At 43.3% G+C, this 26895-nt stretch overlaps 1 protein-coding gene across 1 annotated transcript in view; it reads right to left on the bottom strand.

The window, feature by feature from the left end:
• The window catches only part of LOC135524670 (glutamate receptor ionotropic, NMDA 3B-like), a 112256-nt gene that overhangs the window by 29511 nt on the left and 55850 nt on the right, over positions 1-26895 (bottom strand). The window contains exon 2 of the mRNA XM_064952405.1: positions 872-1512. Coding sequence (XP_064808477.1) covers positions 872-1512 — 641 coding nt within the window. The remainder of the gene's footprint in view (positions 1-871; positions 1513-26895) is intronic.

Raw genomic sequence — 26895 nt, 5'->3', positions numbered from 1 at the left:
ATTTTTTGGAGTTTTACTTTAGTACTTTATTTCAAACAGGAAGCATGTTTTGAAATATTTGTATTCTGTACAGGCTTCCTTCTTTTCACAATGTCATGTAGGTTAGTATTGTGGAGTAACTACAATGTTGTTGAATCATACTCAGTTTTCTCCTATCACAGCCATTAAACTCTAACTGCTTTAAAGTCAACATTGGCTTCATGGTGAAATCCCTGAGCGGTTTCCTTCCTCTCCGGCAACTAAGTGAGGAAGGATGTCTGTATCTTTGTAGTGACTGGGTGTTTTTTTTACCTGTCTACCAAGAGGTGTCCTTCTTTACGAGACATTGAAAAACCTCCCTGGTGTTTGTGGTTAAATCTGTGTTTGAAATTCACTGCTCTACTGAGGGACCTCACAGATAATTGTATGTGTGGGGTACAGAGATGAGGTAGTCTTTCCAAAATAATGTTAAACACTATTATTGCACACAGAGTCCATTGCACACAGAGTCCATTGTATGTGACTTGTTAAGCAAAGTTTTACTCCTGAACTTATTTAGGCTTGCCATAACAAAGGGGTTGAATACTTACTGACTCAAGATATTTCAGCTTTTCATTTGTAATTGATTTGTAAAACATTCTAAAAACATAATTCCACTTTGACATTATGGGATATTGTGTGTAGGACAGTAACACAAACTCAACATTTTGTCCATTTAAATTCAGGATGTAACACACCAAAATATGGAAAAGATGAAGGGGTGTAAAGATTTTTGCTCATCTTTATCAAGGGTGCCAATAATGTTGGACCTGACTGTGTGTATGTATGTAAACTGTTCTTTTAAACCTCCAGAGACTTTGTGAGTTAAAGGTTCAAAGTAAAAGAGCCTTACCTGGCAAGGTACTGTCCGGAGGAGGGCACCTCGTGCTTGTTGGGTTTGTCGTAGCAGTTGACCATGTTCTGGATGAGCGCCAGGTCTGGGCGCACCACTGTGGCCGCTGACACTGCCCGGCCTACCAGCTGGAGAGCGTCGCGGATGTAAAAGTCCAGCGGCTTGCGCTCCACTTCACCGTAGGCCAGCAGACCCAGGGGTAGGCCGATGGAGTGCAGGGCATCGGGGCTCAGTGGGTAGCCCAGCACCCAGTGCACCATGGGCAGCGTCAGCCCCAAGTCCTGGGCGCTCCGCAGCACCGCCGCGGCACACTCTGGGTCGCCCCCAAACAGCAGCACCGCGGCCGGTGGTGGGATCTGACTTGGGCCCTGCCCCCGGAAGTGTTCTGAAAGGAAGTCCTGGATTTGGGATTCTGCTGGGCCAGTACGGGTGAGGTTGAGGAGGGCGCGGAGTTGCCAACGGTTTGCACCACAGCCCAGGTGGCTCTGGAGGTCCAGTAGTTCCAGCAGGCCATCCTCCTCCCAACCCTGGCACAGCACGGCCATGCCCTCCTGCAGGCCGCTCCGCTGGAGGACGGCCAGCAGCAGCTCCGACAGGCCCGACGGGGGGATCCGAGTAACCATCTGTAGGTGGAAGCGGTTCTGGGAGGAGAGAGAGAGAAAGAATCAGAAACCGTGTCAGATCCAAAGAAAAGAACTGGAGCATGAGTCTCACAATTGCTGTAATCAAACATAGCATTGCTCACCCTTTGTAAAGCACAACTTTGTTGGAATATGACATAGTGGTTACATTTGGCAAAGCAATCTACATATGGTCTTCACAATCTCTTCAGTATGGTTAGATTCTGGGTTAAATTTGGAACATTGTTATACTCCGAAGTATAGTATCTGAGAAGTGAAAGAGACTAGTTTTTACATCAGAAGTTAATGGTTACGTATCTGTAGGAGCTAGATGGCTTTGGAATGTGTTGGGTGGACGGGAGGAAGTCACAGGATTGTTATAGGGGATACGGATGGACATCTCTGGGTTAGGCAAATGAGGGTTTGAGGTCAGGTCAGATCCTCTTAAGGGAGAAATGATGGTTTATTACCCTCTTACCCTCTTCCTGTCGAACCATAATAGATGTAAGGATTGGAGAGGAGGAGGAGTGCCTAAATTGGAGTATATATACATGTACTTGTGGTGGTGGAAACATGTTTTGTCTGAATGCAGCTGTATTGACCCTCTGGGTAGAATAAACTTGTTTAAGCTTCCATAATGTCCGTTGACTTTTTACTCTGAGAATTAGAACAGTATGTAATGTGGTTATTAAGTTGTGAAGCATGTAGGGCCTATAAAGGCATTATGAATCATTAATTTCCGAAATAATTACAAAGAAAAAGTCAGAACCAAAACAAATGACCGAGTGACATATGGACACCCTGAAGGCTTTTCTTTTTGAAACACTGGAGAATGCAACTCTAATCACGGATTGAAATTCAAACACCCTCTGTATGTTAAAGGATGGAGAAAAGTGGTTATCTTTTAAATCCCTTTTTTTTCATGAAACAAAAACTGTGGTGAGCTTCAAGCTTATGCTCTCCCTAGCCACTCTTTGACTCAAAAAGCAATATCACCGGATAAGAGGGACGATTTCAAACCGCCTGTTTCAAAGGCCTTGGTTTGATTACCACTACATACCCATTCAAAATTGGGGTGCCCGTTTCCGTAACCCTCCCTGACACGTTGCTAATTCGCTTCGCTGCAGAAAACAGACAGGAGAGATGGAAGCACAAATTGCAATTCATGCTCTATGTTGGGTTCCCCCTTGTGTGTGTGTGTGTGTGTGTGTGTGTGTGTGTGTGTGTGTGTGTGTGTGTGTGTGTGTGTGTGTGTGTGTGTGTGTGTGTGTGTGTGTGTGTGTGTGTGTGTGTGTGTGTGTGTGTGTATCTCAATGTGTGTTGGTGTTTGCCTCTCTCTGACTCCTGCAACCTCAAACAGCTGCTGGGACAGGTGCATCAGAGGATAAGTTGAAAGGTGAATGTTTGATACGTGTGTTTGCAGGCAGCAACCATTAATCATTTCAATGACGCTCATCAAAAGTTGCAGTATTCTTCTGCTCCAGATAAAGAGATCAAAGCTTGGTTTCTCCTGGGACTGAGGGAGAATGAGCTTTGTAGTGTGGCACCCAGTGAGTCAACTCCTCCCTGGGCATAGAGGAAGAATAGACTGATGTTGCCGCCTAGACCAGAGGTTGGAAACCCCCTAGACTGAGCAAAATTAACAAAAAGGCATAATGCGTTTATAGTTCACTTCAAAGTGTACTGTGACCCTTTTGTAATGTACTGAAGCTCACAATAACTGCTTACTATAAACAGATGGCATGGTGTCAGTGAGTCGGGCTTGACAATGACTTACACATGGCACATAAGCAAAAGTCCTGTCATCAAAGTATCTTACTTCGTATGAATACTCATACTGTAAGTAGCTTTTGTGCCAGTTTTCGGTAAAGTCTGATTTTGACTCCAGGCGATGTGTACATACAGTATCTACTTCAAATACTTTGTGACCCTGCACATTGATCTGGTACTCCATGTATATAGCTCCATTCTTGTGTATTCTATTCCTTGTGTAACTATTTTTCTTTTTATAATAATTGTTTAACTCTGCATCGTTGGAAAGGGCTCGTAAGCATTTCATGGTAAAGTCTACACCAGTTGTATTAGGCACATGTGACAAATACAATTTTATTTGACCCCTCATAAATCAGTTCAAAGAAAACCTTCAACAACATCTCATTGAGACCACAGGAGTATATTGTGTGTGAGTTACTCCTGTCTCGCAAAGCAGTATCAAAATAGAATTCAACAGTTCACATCATAGAGGAACATACATTCGAAGTCAGAAGTTACCATACACTTAGGTTGGAGTCATTAAAACTCGTTTTTCAACCACTCCACAAATTTCTTGTTAACAAACTATAGTTTTGGCAAGTCGGTTAGGACATCTACCTTGTGTTTGACAAAAGTAATTTTTCCAACAATTGTTTACAGACAGATTATTTCATTTATAATTCACTGTATCACAATTCCAGTGGGTCAGAAGTTTACATACACTAAGTTGAATGTGCCTTTAAACAGCTTGGAAAATTCCAGAAAATTATGTAATGGCTTTAGAAGCTTCTGATAGACCAATTGACATAATTTGAGTCAATTGGAGGTGTACCTGTTGATGTATTTAAAGGCCTACCTTCAAACTCAGTGCCTCTTTGCTTGACATCATGGGAAAATCAAAAGAAATCACCCAAAACCACAGAAAAATAATTATAGACCTCCACAAGTCTGGTTCATCCTTGGGAGCAATTTCCAAATGCCTGAAGGAACCACGTTCATCTGTACAAACAATAGTATGCAAGTATAAACACCATGGGACCACGCAGACACGTTCTGTCTCCTAGAGATGAACATACTTTGATGTGAAAGGTGCAAATCAATCCCATAACAACAGCAAAGGACCTTGTGAAGATGCTGGAGGAAATAGGTACAAAAGTATTTATATCCAGAGTAAAACGAGTCCTATATCGACATAACCTGAATGGCCGCTCAGCAAGGAAGAGGCCACTACTCCAAAACTGCCATAAAAAAAAACAGACTATGGTTTGCAACTGCACATGGGGACAAAGATCATACTTTTTGGAGAAATGTCCTCTGGTCTGATGAAACAAAAATAGAACTGTTTGGCCATAATGACCATCGTTATGTTTGGAGGAAAAAGGGGGAGGCTTGCTAGCCGAAGACCACCATCCCAACCATGAAGCACGGGGTGGCAGCATCATGTTATGGGGGTGATTTGCTGCAGGAGGGACTGGTGCACTTCACAAAATAGAGGGCATCATGAGGATGGAAAATTATGTGGATATATTGAAGCAACATCTCAAGATATCAGTCTGGAAGTTTAAGCTTGGTCGCAAATGGGTCTTCCAAATGGACAATGACCCCAAGCATACTTCCAAAGTTGTGGAAAAATGGCTTAAGGATAACAAAGTCAAGATATTGGAGTAGCCTTCACAAAGCCCTGACCTCAAACCTATAGAAAATTTGTGGGCAGAACTGAAAAGGTGTTTTCGAGCAAGGAGGCCTACAAACCTGCCTCAGTTACACCAGCTCTGTCAGGAGGAATGGGTCAAAATTCACCCAACTTATTGTGGGAAGTTTGTGGAAGGCTACCCAAAATGTTTGACACAAATAAAACAATTTAAAGGCAATGCTACCAAATACTTATTGAGTGTATGTAAACTTCTGACCCACTGGGAATGTGATGAAAGAAAGAAAAGCTGAAATAAATCGTTCTCTCTACTATTATTCTGACATTTCACATTCTTAAAATAAAGTGGTGATCCGAACTGACCTAAAACAGGGAATTTTTACTAGGTTTAAATGTCAGGAATTGTGAAAAACTGAGGTTAAATGTATTTGGCTAAGGTGTATGTAAACTTCCGACTTCAACTGTATGTAGGATCTTAATTTGATCACTTTGTTGCAGGAGAACTGTAACGGCGTTCTTCGTTTGTCGCAAGAAAGTCGGACCGAAATGCAGCGTGTTGGTTACTCATGTCTTTAATGAAACAAATGACGATACATTAAATAACTTATAAATACAAAAACAACAAACGGAACGTGAAAAACCTATACAGCCTGTCTGGTGAACACTAACACAGAGACAGGAACAATCACCCACGAAATACAAAGTGAAACCCTGGCTACCTAAATACGGTTTCCAATCAGAGACAACGAGAATCACCTGACTCTGATTGAGAACCGCCTCAGGCAGCGAAGCCTATACAACACCCCTACTCAGCCGCAATCCCAAATACTACAAAACCCCACTATGAAATACAACAACATAAACCCATGTCACACCCTGGCCCGACCAACCAATTAACGAAAACACAAAATACTAAGACCAAGGCGTGACAAGAACTTTCATGCAATGCAGGAATTGTAAAACTTGTAGTGTATTGTTAGTGTATTTGCTGTTTCAAAAGGCTTCTCAAATTGTTTATTTTACACTTTGAATTTTCAACTTGATTTTTTCATACGATAAATCAATCAACCCCTACAAGAAAATCCATTAACTATAATCCACATAATAATTCACATTTCCTATTCCTGCAATATTATTTTCCTGCTATAGAACAATGGCTCAAATTAAGATCCTACATATTCTTAGAGGTCAATAAGTGCCTATAGAAGGTCTACACCCCACATTTTGTTACGTTACAAAATGGAATTGAAAATGATTTAGTTGTATTTTTTTTGTCTACACAAAATACTCTGTTAATGTCAAAGTGGAAGAAAATTTGTAACATTTAAAAATATTTTTTTAAATAAAAAATATACCTTGATTACATAAGTATTCACCCCCCTGAGTCAGTACATGTTAGAAATACCTTTGGCAGCTATTAAAGCTGTGTCTTCTTGGGTAAGTCTCAGTGCTTTGCACACCTGTATTGTGCAATATTTGCCCAATATTCTTTTCAAAATTAGTCAAGCTCTGTCAAGGTGTTGGGGATCATGGCTACACAGCACAGATTTAAGTCAAAACTGTATCTTGGCCACTGAGGAACATTCACTGTGGTAAGCAACCCCTGGGTAGATTTGGCTTTGTGATGTAGGTTATAAAAATATGTATCATCAGGAATAAGGTTTTAAAGTGTCAAGGAGATATAAGAAAGCTCAGGATTTTGTTTTTGTTTTTTGGACATATATTTAACCCCATATTTTTGTTGGCATAAAACTATCTCCATACTTCTATTAATTTGTGTGGGTTACCTTCAGATGAGTCCCGTGGGGCTTGTGCGAAACAGGGAACACCATCGTGTTCGTGAGTCTCGTCTTTCCATAGAGTGGTCATATTAGAAGGCCAAACCATTCGAACACTACAGACGTGTTTGTGAGAATACCAATTTTCAGGATGTCTTGTGCTCTGACAAACAGAGCTGTAGCTCTGTCACGTTCCATCGCAGATGTGTAAGGGTGACATAGGTGGATGTGGTGGATTGAGACTCGGCCACCTCCCACCACAGATGTGTAAGGGTGACATAGGTGGATGTGGTGGATTGAGACTCGGCCACCACCCACCACAGATGTGTAAGGGTGACATAGGTGGATGTGGTGGATTGAGACTCGGCCACCACCCACCACAGATGTGTAAGGGTGACATAGGTGGATGTGGTGGATTGAGACTCGGCCACCACCCACCACAGATGTGTAAGGGTGACATAGGTGGATGTGGTGGATTGAGACTCGGCCACCTCCCACCACAGATGTGTAAGGGTGACATAGGTGGATGTGGTGGATTGAGACTCGGCCACCTCCCACCACAGATGTGTAAGGGTGACATAGGTGGATGTGGTGGATTGAGACTCGGCCACCACCCACCACAGATGTGTAAGGGTGACATAGGTGGATGTGGTGGATTGAGACACAGCCCATGCAAAAAAAGATATCTCAAGCTTAAACTGACAGATTTTGATGGGGATTTTTTCATTATGTTCAATAGATTGACGCATGGGTGCATCAATAGACTCTTAAGGACTAAAAATATATTCAATGTCTGATTAGTTATAGTTACTCATCTACCAATCACTGCCCTACTATACGAAGCTTTCGAAAAGCTCTCTGGTCTTTGTAGTTGAATCTGTGCTTGAAATTGAATACTTGACTGAAGGACCTTACAGATGTTTTATGTATGGGGGACAGAGGAAGGATTAGTCATTCAGAAATCATGTCAAGCACTATTTTGTCCCACAGAGTGAGTCCATATAAGTTATTATGTGATGTATTAAGCCACATTTTACATCTGAACTAATTTAGGCTTGCTTAATTAAACAAAGGGGTGAATACTTATGCAACTACTATATTTTAGTTATGTAATTTGTATTAATTTGTAAAAATGTGTAGAATTTCCTTTTCACTTTGACATTATGCACTATTTTGTGTAGATCAATGGCAAACAATATACAATTACATCTATTTCTGTCAGCGTCGTGTGTATAGGTGGCAGGGAAGTCAGGCGCAGGAGAGTCAAAATGAAGTGTAAATGGAGTCTTTTAATAAATGTCCACGAAACATGCTCCATAACACTAAAATGTACAGACATGAAAAACATGGGTACGAGGACCCGTCGCGCACCAACACAACAAAATAACAACACTGACAATTAAACAATCTCTGACAAAGACATGAGGGGAAACAGAGGGTTAAATACACAACAGGTAATGAATGGGATTGAAAACAGGTGTGTGGGAAGACAAGACAAAACCAATGGAAAATGAAAACTGGATCAATGATGGCTAGAAGACCGTTGACGTCGAACGCCGAGCACCGCCCGAACAAGGAGAGGCAACGACTTCGGTAGAAGTCGTGACAATTTCAATCCCACTTTGTAACGCCACAATGTGAAAAAATGTCAAGGGGGTGTAAACTTTCTATAGGCACTGTAACTAATGACTCCAGTAACCTGAGGGAGGACAAAGGGACAAGGACATTATCTGATAGTCTGTTTGATTGGAACCTGGAACAAAAGAGAGAGAGAGAAGAAAAGAGAAGAGGGATATAGTGGGCAACCACAGAATGACAGCTCCATTTAGAATCCAATCTTTCTTACTCCTGGAAATAGAAATAAATAGAAAAGGAAAATTGAGGGAATGAAAATGTAAGTCTCCGTCCCAAATCCTTTACCACACAGCAGCAGCCAAAATGATTTCTCCAACACTTTACTTACAGACAGCGGGCAGTCAGTTTAAGCATATAAAGGTGTGCACCCCCATAAGAGATACACATTCCATTTCTAAAGCACCCCCCATGACTCTGTGTGTAATTAATTATAATACTGATGATGACAGAGGGAGAATCTGGGGAATGGAGGTGGACTTGGGGACACTGGTGAGCGTTGCGCATATGTAAAGTTTGCTCCCCTTCTTTTCAGACGGGAATAAAAGGAAAAGATAAAACCATGAAACTGTCTTTATTTACCCTTTCCCCTCAGATCTTATCCCTCTCCCAAAATCCTTGTTATACCTTTGGTTGAAACACTTCTGTTCTATACCCTCCAAATATATACAGAACCATGAACCTGCTTTTGTTCACACTTTACATTCAGATATTATCTGTCTCCCAATCCTCATTTTACCTTTGGTTCTATTTATATTTTATAGCCTTTGGAATAGAATCTAGCAGACAGCAACTGTGGATATGGAATCTAGCAGGCAGCTACTGTGGACTAGCAATCTAGCAAGCAGCAACTGTGGACCACGAATCTTGCAGGCAGTCACTAAATACTAGGAACCTAGCAGGCAGTCACTGTAGACTAGGAATCTAGCAGGCAGTCACTGTAGACTAGGAATCTAGCAGGCAGTCACTGTAGACTAGGAATCTAGCAGGCAGCTACTGTAGACTTGGAATCTAGCAGGCAGCTACTGTAGACTTGGAATCTAGCAGGCAGCTACTGTAGACTTGGAATCTAGCAGGCAGCTACTGTAAACTTGGAATCTAGCAGGCAGCTACTGTAGACTTGGAATCTAGCAGGCAGTCACTGTAGACTAGGAATCTAGCAGGCAGTCACTGTAGACTAGGAATCTAGCAGGCAGTCACTGTAGACTAGGAATCTAGCAGGCAGTCACTGTAGACTAGGAATCTAGCAGGCAGTCACTGTAGACTAGGAATCTAGCAGGCAGCTACTGTAGACTTGGAATCTAGCAGGCAGCTACTGTAGACTTGGAATCTAGCAGGCAGCTACTGTAGACTTGGAATCTAGCAGGCAGCTACTGTAAACTAGGAATCTAGCAAGAGGTCACTGTGGACTAGGAATCTAGCAGGCAGTCACTGTGGACTAGGAATCTAGCAGGCAGTCACTGTGGACTAGGAATCTAGCAGGCAGTCACTGTGGACTAGGAATCTAGCAGGCAGTCACTGTGGACTGGGAATCTAGCAGGCAGTCACTGTGGACTGGGAATCTTGCAGGCAGTCACTGTGGACTGGTGTAGAGTGAGTAAATCCAGCCCCAGGGGAAGGACAGAGTTCAGACAGATATGGAATAGAGGTGAGTGAGGTGGAACACCCAAGGTTTCCTATTTATTCTCTCTCCCTTTCCTTTTTTATACCATCCCTTTTTTATTTTTTATTTATTCATGTTTGATGGAATGTTACAAGCGGAGTTCGTTGAGAGTTGAGGAAGAAAGCAAAACGCTATGTCAGAAGGACTACAGTAGGTCCCTCCTGAGCAAGACAAGGATCTTATCAATTACAGACTGAATGGAAGAGCTCGCTACAAGAGGCTGGCTGTCAGAGCAAGGAGTCGTGACTGTTTGCCTGCACCCGGCTCTGTGGTGATCCCACAGCCCTGTTACACAAGAGGACAAGTTGTGTGTTACGGTATGTTTTTCTGCCTGGAGCCTATCTGACCAATGTCATATCCCTCATGCCGATCGCTCTGCACTCACACGCAAGACATAGGCCTACATTATGTAGCCAATGAGCAAGCAGCAAATGACCCGTTCTGGAACTCTGTCCATGGTTTAGAGTTTGCCTTCAAATAGGTTTGACTTCTAAAACTCAAGAGACACGACTCTGTAGACTGCAGTTAGCTGTGGCGCGGCACAGCAGAAAGGTTTGCAAGCTGAAACTCTGCAGGGGTAGAAACAATCGGGGATTGAAAAACCCACTGAGACGCAACAAAACAGTGGCGTGTGCTAAACCTCAAACTCTAAGTGACAGATTTATACATCAACATTGCCTATGCACTTGAATTCATACGTAAACAAAACAAATTGGGACTGCTGCGTATTCTTCCTCTGGCGGTTTGATCTCTGAATTGTTACGTTTATCTTCTCCCATACAGAGGCTCTGATAGACAGCAGGCTTTGTGTCTAATGCAGACTCTTCTACTCGGCACAAATCTTAATTTATTCTACATTTCAAGTGACAGTGTTTATCTGCCTTACAATAGTCAAGTGCATTGTGAAGTTAAGGCCCATAGCTAGCTAAGAACTTTCTCAGTACTCCACAGATCACTCAAACCCAAGTGAGCATGACCTGAATATGAAAAACTGGGAATTTGCAACAGTAGAGATGAGACATAATGTGTTAGAATCTATTCATTTCTTTGGTTCTCATCTCAGTTTAGGCTATATTCATTGGTTTCTTTGTGAATGTTCACTGGAAAACCTTTTTCAGACTGGAGTAATGTCTCTGTTGGAATGCGCCTACGTGGGCCTATAATTTCACGTTTGTGTGGTATCTAGCCAGCTACCATAGCATAAGAATATCAATCCACTCCATACAATAATTTTCTGAAACTACAGCCAATCAAGTTATCGTTACTATAAAAGCTATTTCTGAAGAGATTGCTTATCATCAGAAATACAGCGTTTCATTGTGTTAGAGTAGTAATAACACAATAATGACACAGTCAAAATGATATTCCAGAAAGCTTGATCTGACGATTTTCTGATCAATGGAGAAATCCATAACAGGGATTTAAAACCAGTCATGTGTAATGTGGAGAAAACTCTTAAGTAATCTCTCTGGTATGAAATGCATTGTGCAGACTAGGTTAGACTCCCGGACAGTGGTGGGAAAAGGATGCAATTGTCATACTTCAGTAAAAGTAAAGATACCTTTAAAAGGACTCGAGTAAAAGTGAAAGTCACCCAGTAAAATCCTACTTGAGTAAAAGTCTAAAAGTATTTGGTTTTAAATATACTTAAGTATCAAAAGTAAATGTAATTGTTAAAATATCCATAAGTATCAAAAGTAAAAGTGTAAATCATTTCAAATTCCTTATATTAAGCAAACCAGACGGCACCATTTTGTAGTTTTTTATTTATTTACAGATAGCCAGGGGCACGCACCAAAACTTTGACATCATTTACAAATGAAGCATGTGTTTAGTGAGTCCGCCAGATCAGAGGCAGTAGGGATGACCAGGGATGTTCTCTTGATAAGTGTGTGAATTTGACAATTGTCCTGTCTTGCTAAGCATTCAAGTACTTTTGGGTGTCAGGGAAAATATGTGGAGTAAAACGTTTTCTTTAGGAATGTAGTGAAGTAAAAGTAAAAGTTGTCAAACATATAAATAGTAAAGTACAGATACCCCAAAAACTACTTAAGTAGTACTTTCAATTATTTTTACTTCAGTCGTTTATACCACTGCTCCCGGGCATACAGACTAGCAGATTGATGAGCATTTCTTAAACAAGTCGATAGCTAATAATTGTAGAACTGTAGAAGGTGCTGGTAATAAGGGTTGGCCTGATACAGGTGCTGCATAGAAACTCTTGATCTACAAATCACCTTTACTGGAAATACTACTGAGCTTAACCAGATTCTTATTTTGAAAAGATTAGCAAATCTGTGTAAAACCTTGTAGAAGCCACACCCCCAGATGAGGTGGCATTTACCCATTAATGAATAAGCAAATCAATCAATCAATTGGTTACCACAGAATTCAACAAACAGTGTCAGTTACATTCGCCAAGAACCACCCCTCTGTTCACAAAGTGTTATTGGCTCAATGTGGGTGGAGCTAGACTGAGTACTGTGACTTTAAGGCCAAACCTTATGAACAACAGGTGGTGAGAAAAAGCAAAGGTACCTTCTCAAAGATCACTGCTTTTACATGCAACAGTACAGTAGTCTTCTGTGAATGAGAAATAGCAGAGAGACAGGGGGAAGGTTCAACCTTGACTGGAGAGTAGGCAAATGAGGAGACAGGCAGAACTGATGGACTTTGATGTCTCTGACAGGAAACAAAAATTGACAATAATGATAAGAGGAGAAAACCTTGTGTGGAACAGTGGAAGAAAACTGCAGTAAGCCTTTTACAGCAGACGGAGAACTGGATTCATATACTGACAAAAATAATTGGAACAAGCCTACTCGCTATTGGAAGTCCAGAGAATGCACTAGCCTTTCGAGCCAGACTCAGAAACTTGCATTGGCTCAGCCTTCTGGCCATAGCGTGAGAAATACAATGCAATATGAGAGAAATGTCTTTCCAATCCTTTTTTGCCTTTGTCTTTGCTTATGCAACTCATTTCCAAACATGCATGATGTGCAGCCAAATCTTAACAAATACATACACTATATATACAAAAGTATGTGGACTTGAAATTAGTGGATTCGGCTATTTCAACCACACCCGTTGCTTTCAGGTGTATAAAACAGAGCACACAACCATGCAATCTCTATTGACAAACATTGGTAGTAGAATGGCCTTACTGAAGAGCTCAGTGACTTTCAACATGGCAGCGTCATAGGATGCAACCTTTCCAACAAGTCAGTTCGTAACATTTTTGCCCTGCTAAAGCTGCTCCTGTAAGTGCATTAATTTTGAAGTGGAGATGTCTAGGAGCAACAACAGATCAGCCGCGAAGTGGTAGGCCACACAAGCTCACAGAACGGGATCCCAGAGTGCTGAAGCGCATCTTGTGTAAAAATCGTCTGTCCTCGGTTGCAACACTCACTACCGAGTTCCAAACTGCCTCAGGATCAACATCAGCACAATAACTGTTCGTCGGGAGCTTCACGAAATGGGTTTTCATGGCCGAGCAGCATCAGACAAGCGTAAGATCACCATGTGCAATGCCAATCTTTGGCTGGATTGGTGTAAAGCTCGCCACCATTGGACTGGAGCAATGGAAATGTGTTCTCTGGAGTGATGAATCACGCTTCACCATCTGGCAGTCCTATGGACGAATCTGGGTTTGGCGGATGCCAGGAGAACGCTACCTGCTTTTGTGTTAATGTAGCAGTAAAGCACTAAGCTCCAACGGCTGGTGTCTTGAGCTGTGTGAACACCTGCAGTGTCAACTGTAAAGTTTGGTGGAGGAGGAATAATGGTCTGGGGCTGTTTTTCATGGTTCTGGCTAGGCCCTTTAGCTCCAGAAAGGGAAATCTTAACACTACTGCATACAATGACATTCTAATATAATAATAATAATATTCTAGACGATTCTGTGCTCCCAACTTCGTGGCAACAATTTGGGGAACGCCATTTACTTTTTCAGCATGACAATGTGCACAAAGCGAGGTCCATACAGAAATGGTTTGTCAAGATTGGTGTGGAAGAACATGACTGGCCTGCACAGAGCCCTGACCTCAACCCCATCGAACACCTTTAGGATGAATTGGAACGCCGGCTGTGAGCCTGGCCTAATCGCCAAACATCTGTACCCGACTTCACTAATGCTCTTGTGGCTGAATGGAAACAAGTCCCCACAGTAATGTTCCAACATCTAGTGGAAAGCCTTCCCAGAAGAGTGGAGGCTGTTATAGCGACAAAGGTCTGACAATCTCGACATTAATGCCCATGATTTTGGAATGAGATGATCAACGAGAAGGTGTTCACATACTTCTGGTCATGTAGTGTACCAATTCGCTTGGAATTAAGCCAATCAAAATAATAAAATAATCATAGTCTGGGACATGGCAACTGTATTTTCTTAATTCTGAGGGAGAAAATTTGAGCGGGGATTATAATCAGCATTACAGTATCTTTTTTGAATCTGATATGAGATGGTGAAGGAGTAATTTCTAATCAAATCAAATCAAATTTTATTTGTCACTGTTGCGGATACAGTTATCCTGTGTGTGTGTGTGTATCCTGTGTGTGTGTTTCTTTTCTCTCCTTCTCCCCTCACAGGTGAAAATCATCACTCCCCAATCAGTCAACAATCAATCATCAATCAGAAGACACACCTCCTCATATTTCCTGACCTATCACAGTTCCTTCCCCATGGTTTAAAAACCCCATCATTTGTTTGTTCTGGAGCCCAGCTCAGCTCAGCCCAGCTCAGCCCAATCTCTCTGTAAATGCCATGTCTGTAGGTCTCTGTGTTTCACTCTCGCTTTGTGTCGTAACCTCTCTTTTGTTTAAGCACCTCATAGCACTTTGTCATCACCTGTGAGTATTGTTTTTGGTTATGGTGTTTGTGTTTGATTGCTGGTGGAAAAGGGGGAAACCAAGACAAGTCGCCCATGGGCATACACTACCCGTAGGTGAACTTTGTTAAATACACTAGTTAGAACTGGGCGGACCACCCACTGTATTTTTGGTTAGTTAGTTAGCTGTTGTTAAAGTAGGCTAGTCTAGCTTAGGGGTGTTTTTGAATACTTATTGTTTCTTTCCTTGGGTCCAGCCCAGCCCCTTTTCCTGCTCCCCCCATTACCGTGTGTTTATAAATAAACCTAGAGTTTGACGGTAGATTTCAGTTGTCGTGCTTATTTCGTTCACACTTTTCCTTTGTCACAATAATAATTTGCATGAGTTATGTTACGAGTCTCATTACCATCTCCCCTAGACTGTCGGGCCAAAAGGGATTCGTAACATAAGTGGAGCCTCATCCGGGATATGTCATAACTGACACCCATGCCGCTCATGTAGATTGTTGTAGTGGTATAGTTCAGTGTTGAGCGTCATAGCTGAAGTAGCATTAGTGTTTGCTATTTCCTTTGGCACTTGTGAAGTAGTGTAAAAATGACTACTTTTGATTTGAATTTTTTTTTGGATAACCCTTCGTGGGAGGTTTTTGACAAATGTCGTAGAGTTGATTTAATGACCTTGGCTGACCATTATTCAGTATCGATTCCGCAGAGTTTAGTTAAGGCGGAGGTGAAACGGATAGTATTAAATGTATTGTTGGAAGAGCAGGTGCTTGTGTTACCGCTGCCTGAGCCTACTACCCCTGTAGCGGATGTTGCTGCTCCTGTAAGACCATTGGTGTCTGATAATGAGGGAGAGGCTAAAACACCAGCCACATTGTCCCATTTTGATCCACTCTCCCCACTGTCAAATGGTGATGCCAGGAGGGATGTCTGTTTAGCACAGTTCCAACTGGAGGTGGAAGAGAGAGCCCAAATTAGGCGAGAGACTCTCCAGTTGGAGATGTGTAAAATAGAGGCAGAAAAAGAACGAGAACAACGGCATTTGGAGATGTGTAAAATTGAGGCAGACAGAGAACAAAGGCAGTTGGAGTTCAAAATGCGCCAGATGGAACTTGAGACAGCGAGGCTAGCCTCCGGTCCTACTGTGCCTGTTTGTGAGCCGTCCTCACCTGCTGTGTCCTCAAACACGTTTGACATTAGTAGGCAGATTGCCTTAGTACCTTTGTTCAGAGAGTCAGAGGTTGACTCCTATTTTTGTGTATTTGAGCGTATAGCCGTAGCATTGAAATGGCCTGAAGAGGTTTGGTGCCTATTACTTCAGTGTAAATTAACTGGTAAAGCCCAAGAGGTTTTGTCAGCGCTACCTCTGGAGGACAGTTTGAATTATGAAGTGGTCAAAGCTACTGTTCTTCGTGCCTATGAGCTTGTGCCTGAGGCATACCGACAGAGATTTAGGTCTCATAGAAAGTCTTCTAGTAAGACTTATGTGGAATTTGCTAGAGACAAGGGAAATCTGTTTGATAAATGGCATGCTGCTAGTAAGGTAACTGATTTCAACTCTCTCCGGGAGTTAATCTTGTTGGAAGAGTTTAAAAATTGCTTACCCGAACGCATTGTAGTTTACCTAAACGAACAGAAAGTATCCTCCCTGGCAGAAGCGTCTGTGTTGGCAGACGAGTTTGTGTTGACGCACAAGAGTGTGTTTTCGGCTCAAACTGAGAGTAGAGCCACTGAGTTTCCTACCTTTAGCCCTAGTCGTCCAGCGGTATTATGTCAAGCACGCCAGAAGAATGAGCGTCGATGTTTCTATTGTCATAAAGTAGGACATATGATTAATGATTGCTTCCTGCTTAAACGCAAACAAGGGATGCCTCTTCGTGTCAAGCCACCAACAGGTGTTGCTCTAATTCGTACGGTTGTGAGGTCTGCAACAAAACAGGTGCCTCAGGGTAACTGTAGTTTGAAAGTCTCAGTCCCCGACCGCAGTTATGAACCATTCATTTTCGAGGGGTTTGTGTCCCTAACGAATGACGAAGCGTCTCAGCGTCCGGTTATAATCCTTAGAGATACTGGTGCGGCGCAGTCGTTTATATTGTCTGATGTGTTGCCCTTATCTGACGATACATACTGTGGTTCCAGTCTGTTAGTGCAGGGTATTGAAATGGGTTTTGTCCCAGTGCCATTGCACTTTGTGAAAGTACACTCTGAGTTAATCAGTGGAATATTCAGAGTGGGGGTACGCCCTATGTTGCCAGTGAAAGGTGTGACCTTCATAATGGGTAACGATATTGCCGGAGGAAAGGTAGTACCCGTATTGGAAGTATTGGATAAAAGTGACCACTCTCTCTCGAATGAGCTGGCACAGAATTATCCACATGTGTTCCCCGCTTGTGCCGTCACTCGTGCTCAGGCACGACAAGAGGGTGATGAGATAGATTTGTCGAACACTGTTCTGTTCAAAGAGGTTGATCAAGAGGATGGATTGTGTGATACCTCTGAGAAGCTGATCACCTCTGACAAACAGCCTAGGAAAGAATCAAAGAACGTTGAACTTATTGCTGATGCAATACAGTTACCAGTCACTCGTGAGCAGCTGATTGCTAACCAAAAGGTTGACAACAAGCTTGCTAAATGTTTTTCTAGTGTTGTCTCATTGGAAGATGTAAAGAAGAAGAACGTGGCTTACTTCATTGATGGTAATCTCCTCATGCGTAAATGGAAATCCCATGTTGACGCGGATGGAGATTGGAATGCTGTTTACCAAATAGTAATTCCTACAGCCTTTCGACAAAATGTGTTATCCCTTGCTCATGATCACCAGTGGTCTGGTCATTTAGGAATCACAAAAACTTATGATCGGATCCTTCGACATTTCTTTTGGCCGGGTTTAAAACAAGATGTGGCTCAGTTCTGTCGGACATGCCACACATGTCAGATAATAGGAAAACCAAATCAGGTTATTCCTCCCGCTCCTCTTTGTCCCATACCTGTCATAGGTGAACCATTCGAGCATGTGGTGGTTGATTGTGTCGGACCGTTACCGAAGACAAAATCGGGTAACCAGTTTTTGTTAACGATAATGTGTATGGCTACAAGATACCCCGAGGCCATTCCTCTGAGAAGGATTACAGCCCCGGTAGTGAGTAAAGCCTTAATAAAATTCTTCACGACATTCGGGTTACCTAGGGTGGTACAAAGCGATCAAGGTACCAATTTCCTATCCAAGCTCTTCAGGCAGGTGTTAAAATCCTTGTCAATTACGCACCGTGTGTCAAGCGCCTATCACCCAGAGTCTCAGGGTGCACTTGAAAGATGGCATCAGACACTGAAGTCTATGCTACGTAAATATTGTTTGGAATCTGAGAAAGATTGGGATGAGGGAGTTCCTCTAGTTTTGTTTGCTGCTCGTGAAACTGTGCAGGAGTCCCTAGGTTTCAGCCCGGCTGAACTGGTGTTTGGTCACACAATGAGAGGACCAATGAAAGTCCTTAAAGAACAGTTCTTGTCCCAAGAGTTGTGTACCAGAGATGAGAATGTGTTGGACTACGTTAGTCGCTTTCGTGAGCGCCTACACCAAGCTTGTGCTCTCGCAAAGGAAGCTCTGTCTTCCTCACAGAGGAGCATGAAAAGACAATATGATAAAGAGGCTGTTTCTCGTCCACTACAGCCAGGTGACCAAGTACTGGTGTTATTACCTGTTCCAGGATCTTCACTGTCAGCTCGTTTCTCGGGTCCTTATTTAATTGAAAAGAAAATAAGTGAAACTGACTATGTGCTTCAAACTCCTGATAGACAACGCCAATCTCGTGTGTGTCACATTAACATGTTGAAAGCTTACCACACCCGACCCATCACACAGTTAGAGAGTTCAAAAACAGAGGAAGGTACTGCTGTCTCCTCTGCTACTACTGCTATGATAGTGGACTGTCATATTGATGATGTTGATGGCTTGGAGTTGCGCAATACTCAGCAGCAGTGTGTTAGATTGCCCAACTCAGAAATGCTGCTGTCTATCCAATCCGGTCTGGTTCATTTAACGGATGGACAGGCCAATGATATTGTGAGGCTACTACACAGTTTTCCATGTCTCTTTAATGACGTTCCTACTCGCACAAATGTGTTGGAACATGACATTAATGTTGGAAATGCTACACCTATCAAGCAACACCCATATCGTATCAACGCTTCCAAGAGGAAGATAATGAGGGATGAGGTGAGATATTTGTTGGAGAATGACCTGGCTAAGCCAAGTTCAAGCCCTTGGAGTTCTCCTTGCATTTTGGTTCCTAAACCTGATGGTACGTCCAGGTTATGTACGGATTATCGAAAGGTAAATTCTGTCACTATGCCAGATTCGTTCCCGTTACCCCGACTGGACGACTGTATCGACACTATTGGTGCTGCTAAGTATGTAACTAAGTTAGACCTCTTAAAAGGTTACTGGCAGGTTCCGTTAACTTCACGTGCTTCTGAGATTTCTGCCTTTGTGACCCCAGACAACTTCCTACAGTACTCAGTCATGGCTTTTGGGATGCGAAATGCACCAGCCACCTTCCAACGACTGGTTAACTCCGTATTAGCTGGCGTTCCTAATTGTAGTGCATACCTTGATGACCTAGTGATTTATTCGTCTGAGTGGTCAGATCATGTTGACTCGATAAGGGTAGTATGTGAACGGTTGGCAGCTGCTTCTCTAACCGTGAACTTGGCAAAGTGCGAGTTTGGGAAGGCTACTGTTACCTATCTCGGTAAAGAGGTTGGCCATGGACAGGTGCGCCCTGTTAATGCCAAGGTCTTGGCTATAACTGCATTCCCTGCACCTACCACCAGACGAGAGCTACGCCGCTTTTTAGGGATGGTTGGCTACTACCGTAGCTTCTGTAAAAATTTCTCTGCGGTAGTTGCTCCATTGACCGATTTGCTTAGTCCGGCTAGATCATTTGAGTGGTCCCCTGATTGTAAGAGAGCTTTTGAATCAGCGAAAGCACTCTTATGTAGTACACCTGTACTTGCTGCTCCTGATTTTGAACAACCGTTCAAACTTGAGGTAGATGCTAGTGCCAGAGGTGCTGGTGCTGTTCTACTGCAGCAGGACAAGAGTGGAGTGGACCATCCCGTTTGTTATTTTTCACGTAAATTTAATAAATGTCAAACAAACTATGCGACAATAGAACAAGAAGCTCTTGCTTTGTTGTTGGCTCTGCAATACTTTGAAGTATATATTGGTTCCAGTGCCCTACCCGTGATTGTATATACTGACCATAACCCCTTAGTTTTCTCCACCGAATGTACAACCAGAACCAGCGCCTTATGCGTTGGGCGCTGATTGTACAAAATTATAACTTGGAGATCCGGCACAAAAAGGGTTCTGATAATGTGTTGGCAGATGCTTTGTCTCGTGTGTGAATATGATTTCTGCATGTTTTGCAAGGTTGTTGCTTTGTTGGGAGTATTCATTGAAATACTGTAGTCGCAACCCCTAGGGTTGCTCTTTTAAGGGTGGGAGTGTTACGGATACAGTTATCCTGTGTGTGTGTGTGTATCCTGTGTGTGTGTTTCTTTTCTCTCCTTCTCCCCTCACAGGTGAAAATCATCACTCCCCAATCAGTCAACAATCAATCATCAATCAGAAGACACACCTCCTCATATTTCCTGACCTATCACAGTTCCTTCCCCATGGTTTAAAAACCCCATCATTTGTTTGTTCTGGAGCCCAGCTCAGCTCAGCCCAGCTCAGCTCAATCTCTCTGTAAATGCCATGTCTGTAGGTCTCTGTGTTTCACTCTCGCTTTGTGTCGTAACCTCTCTTTTGTTTAAGCACCTCATAGCACTTTGTCATCACCTGTGAGTATTGTTTTTGGTTATGGTGTTTGTGTTTGATTGCTGGTGGAAAAGGGGGAAACCAAGACAAGTCGCCCATGGGCATACACTACCCGTAGGTGAACTTTGTTAAATACACTAGTTAGAACTGGGCGGACCACCCACTGTATTTTTGGTTAGTTAGTTAGCTGTTGTTAAAGTAGGCTAGTCTAGCTTAGGGGTGTTTTTGAATACTTATTGTTTCTTTCCTTGGGTCCAGCCCAGCCCCTTTTCCTGCTCCCCCCATTACCGTGTGTTTATAAATAAACCTAGAGTTTGACGGTAGATTTCAGTTGTCGTGCTTATTTCGTTCACACTTTTCCTTTGTCACAATAATAATTTGCATGAGTTATGTTACGAGTCTCATTACCATCTCCCCTAGACTGTCGGGCCAAAAGGGATTCGTAACAGTCACATACACATGGTTAGCAGATGTTAATGCGAGTGTAGCGAAATGCTTGTGCTTCTAGTTCCGACAATGCAGTAATAACCAACAAGTAATCTAACTAACAATTCCTAAACTACTGTCTTATACACAGTGTAAGGGGATAAGAATATGTACATAAGGATATATGAATGAGTGATGGTACAGAGCAGCATAGGCAAGATACAGTAGATGGTATCAAGTACAGTATATACATATGAGATGAGTATGTAAACAAAGTGGCATAGTTAAAGTGGCTAGTGATACATGTATTACATAAGGATGCAGTCGATGATATAGAGTACAGTATATACGTATGCATATGAGATGAATATGTAGGGTAAGTAACATTATATAAGGTAGCATTGTTTGAAGTGGCTAGTGATATATTTACATCATTTCCCATCAATTCCCATTATTAAAGTGGCTGGAGTTGAGTCAGTGTCAGTGTGTTGGCAGCAGCCACTCAATGTTAGTGGTGGCTGTTTAACAGTCTGATGGCCTTGAGATAGAAGCTGTTTTTCAGTCTCTCGGTCCCAGCTTTGATGCACCTGTACTGACCTCGCCTTCTGGATGATAGCGGGGTGAACAGGCAGTGGCTCGGGTGGTTGATGTCCTTGATGATCTTTATGGCCTTCCTGTAACATCGGGTGGTGTAGGTGTCCTGGAGGGCAGGTAGTTTGCCCCCGGTGATGCGTTGTGCAGACCTCACTACCCTCTGGAGAGCCTTACAGTTGAGGGCGGAGCAGTTGCCGTACCAGGCGGTGATACAGCCCGCCAGGATGCTCTCGATTGTGCATCTGTAGAAGTTTGTGAGTGCTTTTGGTGACAAGCCGAATTTCTTCTAGTCAGAAGAGGACTGGCCACCCCTCATAGCCTGGTTCCTCTCTAGGTTTCCTCCTAGGTTCTGGCCTTTCTAGGGAGTTTTTCCAAGCCACCGTGCTTCTACACCTGCATTGCTTGCTGTTTGGGGTTTTAGGCTGGGTTTCTGTACAGCACTTTGTGACATCAGCTGATGTAAAAAGGGCTTTATAAATACATTTGATTTGTTTTGATTAGTCAGGGAAGAGCAAAGAAACTCAGCAGTTTTTTCTTGTACTGCCGTTATACCCAAACATGACAGTAAAATAACTTCCACAATAAATGCTGCTTTGGCCACATGCACACGTTTCTCTTCAAAAATTACATATTTTCCCCCCCGAAATTAAATAAGTTCCAATTATCTGGCAGTTCCAGAGAACTGTGGGCTTACTGAGAGAGCTGTCTGGCAGCTGGTATGGAACGGAGCTGCGAGCCCATGGTTGTCCATGTAAATGACTGTGTTTATCTGTCCGGTACAGACAGTCATAGGCAATATCAAGGCAGTGTATTTTAAATGGGTTGCCATAGGGGATTAGTGAAGACTGGGACATTAACAGGAGAGGGATGTCCATCCAGCCTCCATATTAAGCGAGATGCTCTGTTCAGAGACGAGGTAATGAACAGGTAATCCTGAGGTTATGGGGGTACTTTACAAAGGTCTTGGAAGCCCATGCAGAGCAGTCACACTTGAATCCGTAAAATCATTACACTGCAAAATACAAGAAGCTCTGGACACGTGACGCCATAAGCACTGAGCATTTGCAAAGAAAGTAAAATATGCCTGCAGTCTTTACAGAGTTTGGTCAATTTTAATTCTTAAAGGTGCATATTTTCCTTCATGGGCCCTTGTGAGTAAAACAAGATCCCCAAAATTGATCCTTGGCGCGGTTTTTCTGTCTTCAGTAAACACTTTCTTATTTACGGCCAAACCCCAAACACAATCAGCCTGATGTTTACACCTCATGGCCATCTCATTGTGCTAAGCAGGGCTGAGGTCATACTGGGAGAGATAGTCAATACTCAACAACGTTAGTCTAATCACAATGGCTAAACAAACCTATCAGCACAGTCTGGGCAAACACTTAATTCAAACACGCTTTTCACTTGGCCCCAGAATGCTGCTAATAAATGAGGTACTAGCATGGGAGTACGGCTGGAATAGGATGGGGGTAAGTGTAACGGTCGTCGTATGAAGAAGGTGTGGACCAAAGCGCAGCGTGTTAGTTGTTCATGTTATTTTTATTTAAACTGAACACAAAACAAAATAACAAGAGAATGAACGAAAACCAAACAGTCCTGTCAGGTGCAGCAACACAAAACAGAAAACAACTACCCATAGTGGGAAATCAGGCTGCCTAAGTATGGTTCTCAATCAGAGACAAATAAGCATAGAGGGTGCGTCACAATTGCTATAAACACAACTGGAGAGACCTCGTCATTTTTGGAGACTGGTGTTTGACAGGAGAGCTCTATGGTTGCTAGCAAAGTGTGTCAAAGAGTAAACAACCTGTAAACTGTAAACAACCTTAGCTATCTAGTTAACCATCTTAAGTAACTGTGGGGATATTGGATATGTTTAGTCACTATTTTATTTAAAACATTCCACACAACTACACTAAATCGTTTTAACCATGTTTTTAGGCTGTACAGTGATTGTTTACAGTTACATTGTTTAGAAACATTGGAGTAAAACAAGTTAATATTTTCAACTCTGATGGAGTACGACAGTTTTTTTATTTATTTTTTTTTATTTATTTTTTTCACCTTTATTTAACCAGGTAGGCTAGTTGAGAACAAGTTCTCATTTACAACTGCGACCTGGCCAAGATAAAGCATAGCAGTGTGAACAGACAACACAGAGTTACACATGGAGTAAACAATTAACAAGTCAATAACACAGTAGACAAAAAAAGGGGAGTCTATATACAATGTGTGCAAAAGGCATGAGGAGGTAGGCGAATAATTACAATATTGCAGATTAACACTGGAGTGATAAATGATCAGATGATCATGTACAGGTATAGATATTGGTGTGCAAAAGAGCAGAAAAGTAAATAAATAAAAACTGTGGGGATGAGGTAGGTGAAAATGGGTGGGCTATTTACCAATAGATTATGTACAGCTGCAGCAATCGGTTAGCTGCTCAGATAGCTGATGTTTGAAGTTGGTGAGGGAGATAAAGGTCTCCAACTTCAGCGATTTTTGCAATTCGTTCCAGTCACAGGCAGCAGAGTACTGGAACGAAAGGCGGCCGAATGAGGTGTTGGCTTTAGGGATGATCAGTGAGATACACCTGCTGGAGCGCGTGCTACGGATGGGTGTTGCCATCGTGACCAGTGAACTGAGATAAGGCGGAGCTTTACCTAGCATGGCCTTGTAGATGACCTGGAGCCAGTGGGTCTTGCGACGAATATGTAGCGAGGGCCAGCCGACTAGAGCATACAAGTCGCAGTGGTGGGTAGTATAAGGTGCTTTAGTGACAAAACGGATGGCACTGTGATAAACTGCATCCAGTTTGCTGAGAAGAGTGTTGGAAGCAATTTTGTAGATGACATCGCCGAAGTCGAGGATCGGTAGGATAGTCAGTTTTACTAGGGTAAGCTTGGCAGCGTGAGTGAAGGAGGCTTTGTTACGGAATAGAAAGCCGACTCTTGATTTGATTTTCGATTGGAGATGTTTGATATGGGTCTGGAAGGAGAGTTTGCAGTCTAGCCAGACACCTAGGTACTTATAGGTGTCCACATATTCAAGGTCGGAACCATCCAGTGTGGTGATGCTAGTCGGGCATGCGGGTGCAGGCAGCGATCGGTTGAAAAGCAGGCATTTGGTTTTACTAGACTTTAAGAGCAGTTGGAGGCCACGGAAGGAGTGTTGTATGGCATTGAAGCTCGTTTGGAGGTTAGATAGCACAGTGTCCAATGTCGGGCCGAAAGTATATAGAATGGTGTCGTCTGCATAGAGGTGGATCAGGGAATCGCCCGCAGCAAGAGCAACATCATTGATATATACAGAGAAAAGAGTCGGCCCGAGAATTGAACCCTGTGGCACCCCCATAGAGACTGCCAGAGGACCGGACAGCATGCCCTCCGATTTGACACACTGAACTCTGTCTGCAAAGTAATTGGTGAACCAGGCAAGGCAGTCATCCGAAAAACCGAGGCTACTGAGTCTGCCGATAAGAATATGGTGATTGACAGAGTCGAAAGCCTTGGCAAGGTCGATGAAGACGGCTGCACAGTACTGTCTTTTATCGATGGCGGTTATGATGTCGTTTAGTACCTTGAGTGTAGCTGAGGTGCACCCGTGACCGGCTCGGAAACCAGATTGCATAGCGGAGAAGGTACGGTGGGATTTGATATGGTCAGTGACCTGTTTGTTGACTTGGCTTTCGAAGACCTTAGATAGGCAAGGCAGAATGGATATAGGTCTGTAACAGTTTGGGTCCAGGGTGTCTCCCCCTTTGAAGAGGGGGATGACTGCGGCAGCTTTCCAATCCTTGGGGATCTCAGACGATATGAAAGAGAGGTTGAACAGGCTGGTAATAGGGGTTGCGACAATGGCGGCGGATAGTTTCAGAAATAGAGGGTCCAGATTGTCAAGCCCAGCTGATTTATATGGGTCCAGGTTTTGCAGCTCTTTCAGAACATCTGCTATCTGGATTTGGGTAAAGGAGAACCTGGAGAGGCTTGGGCGAGGAGCTGCGGGGGGGCCGGAGCTGTTGGCCGAGGTTGGAGTAGCCAGGCGGAAGGCATGGCCAGCTGTTGAGAAATGCTTGTTGAAGTTTTCAATAATCATGGATTTGTGGTGACCGTGTTCCCTAGCCTCAGTGCAGTGGGCAGCTGGGAGGAGGTGCTCTTGTTCTCCATGGACTTCACAGTGTCCCAGAATTTTTTGGAGTTGGAGCTACAGGATGCAAACTTCTGCCTGAAGAAGCTGGCCTTAGCTTTCCTGACTGACTGCGTGTATTGGTTCCTGACTTCCCTGAACAGTTGCATATCGCGGGGACTGTTCGATGCTATTGCAGTCCGCCACAGGATGTTTTTGTGCTGGTCGAGGGCAGTCAGGTCTGGAGTGAACCAAGGGCTGTATCTGTTCTTAGTTCTGCATTTTTTGAACGGAGCATGCTTATCTAAAATGTTGAGGAAGTTACTCTTAAAGAATGACCAGGCATCCTCAACTGACGGGATGAGGTCAATGTCCTTCCAGGGTACCCGGGCCAGGTCGATTAGAAAGGCCTGCTCACAGAAGTGTTTTAGGGAGCGTTTGACAGTGATGAGGGGTGGTCGTTTGACTGCGGCACCGTAGCGGATGCAGGCAATGAGGCAGTGGTCGCTGAGATCCTGATTGAAGACAGCGGAGGTGTATTTGGAGGGCCAGTTGGTCAGGATGACGTCTATGAGGGTGCCCTTGCTTACAGAGTTAGGGTTGTACCTGGTGGGTTCCTTGATGATTTGTGTGAGATTGAGGGCATCTAGCTTAGATTGTAGGACTGCCGGGGTGTTAAGCATATCCCAGTTTAGATCACCTAACAGAACAAACTCTGAAGCTAGATGGGGGGCAATCAATTCACAAATGGTGTCCAGGGCACAGCTGGGAGCTGAGGGGGGTCGGTAGCAGGCGGCAACAGTGAGCGACTTATTTCTGGAGAGAGTAATTTTCAGAATTAGTAGTTCGAACTGTTTGGGTATGGACCTGGAAAGTATGACATTACTTTGCAGGCTATCTCTGCAGTAGACTGCAACTCCTCCCCCTTTGGCAGTTCTATCTTGACGGAAGATGTTATAGTTGGGTATGGAAATCTCTGAATTTTTGGTGGCCTTCCTGAGCCAGGATTCAGACAAGGCAAGGACATCAGGGTTAGCAGAGTGTGCTAAAGCAGTGAGTAAAACAAACTTAGGGAGAAGGCTTCTGATGTTGACATGCATGAAACCAAGGCTTTTTCGATCACAGAAGTC

The sequence above is a fragment of the Oncorhynchus masou genome, chromosome 31, assembly GCF_036934945.1.
Source record: "Oncorhynchus masou masou isolate Uvic2021 chromosome 31, UVic_Omas_1.1, whole genome shotgun sequence".
NCBI classification, from domain to species: Eukaryota; Metazoa; Chordata; class Actinopteri; order Salmoniformes; family Salmonidae; genus Oncorhynchus; species Oncorhynchus masou.
The sequence above is the reverse complement of the archived record's forward strand: the minus strand, read 5'-3'. Positions and strand labels throughout refer to the sequence as shown.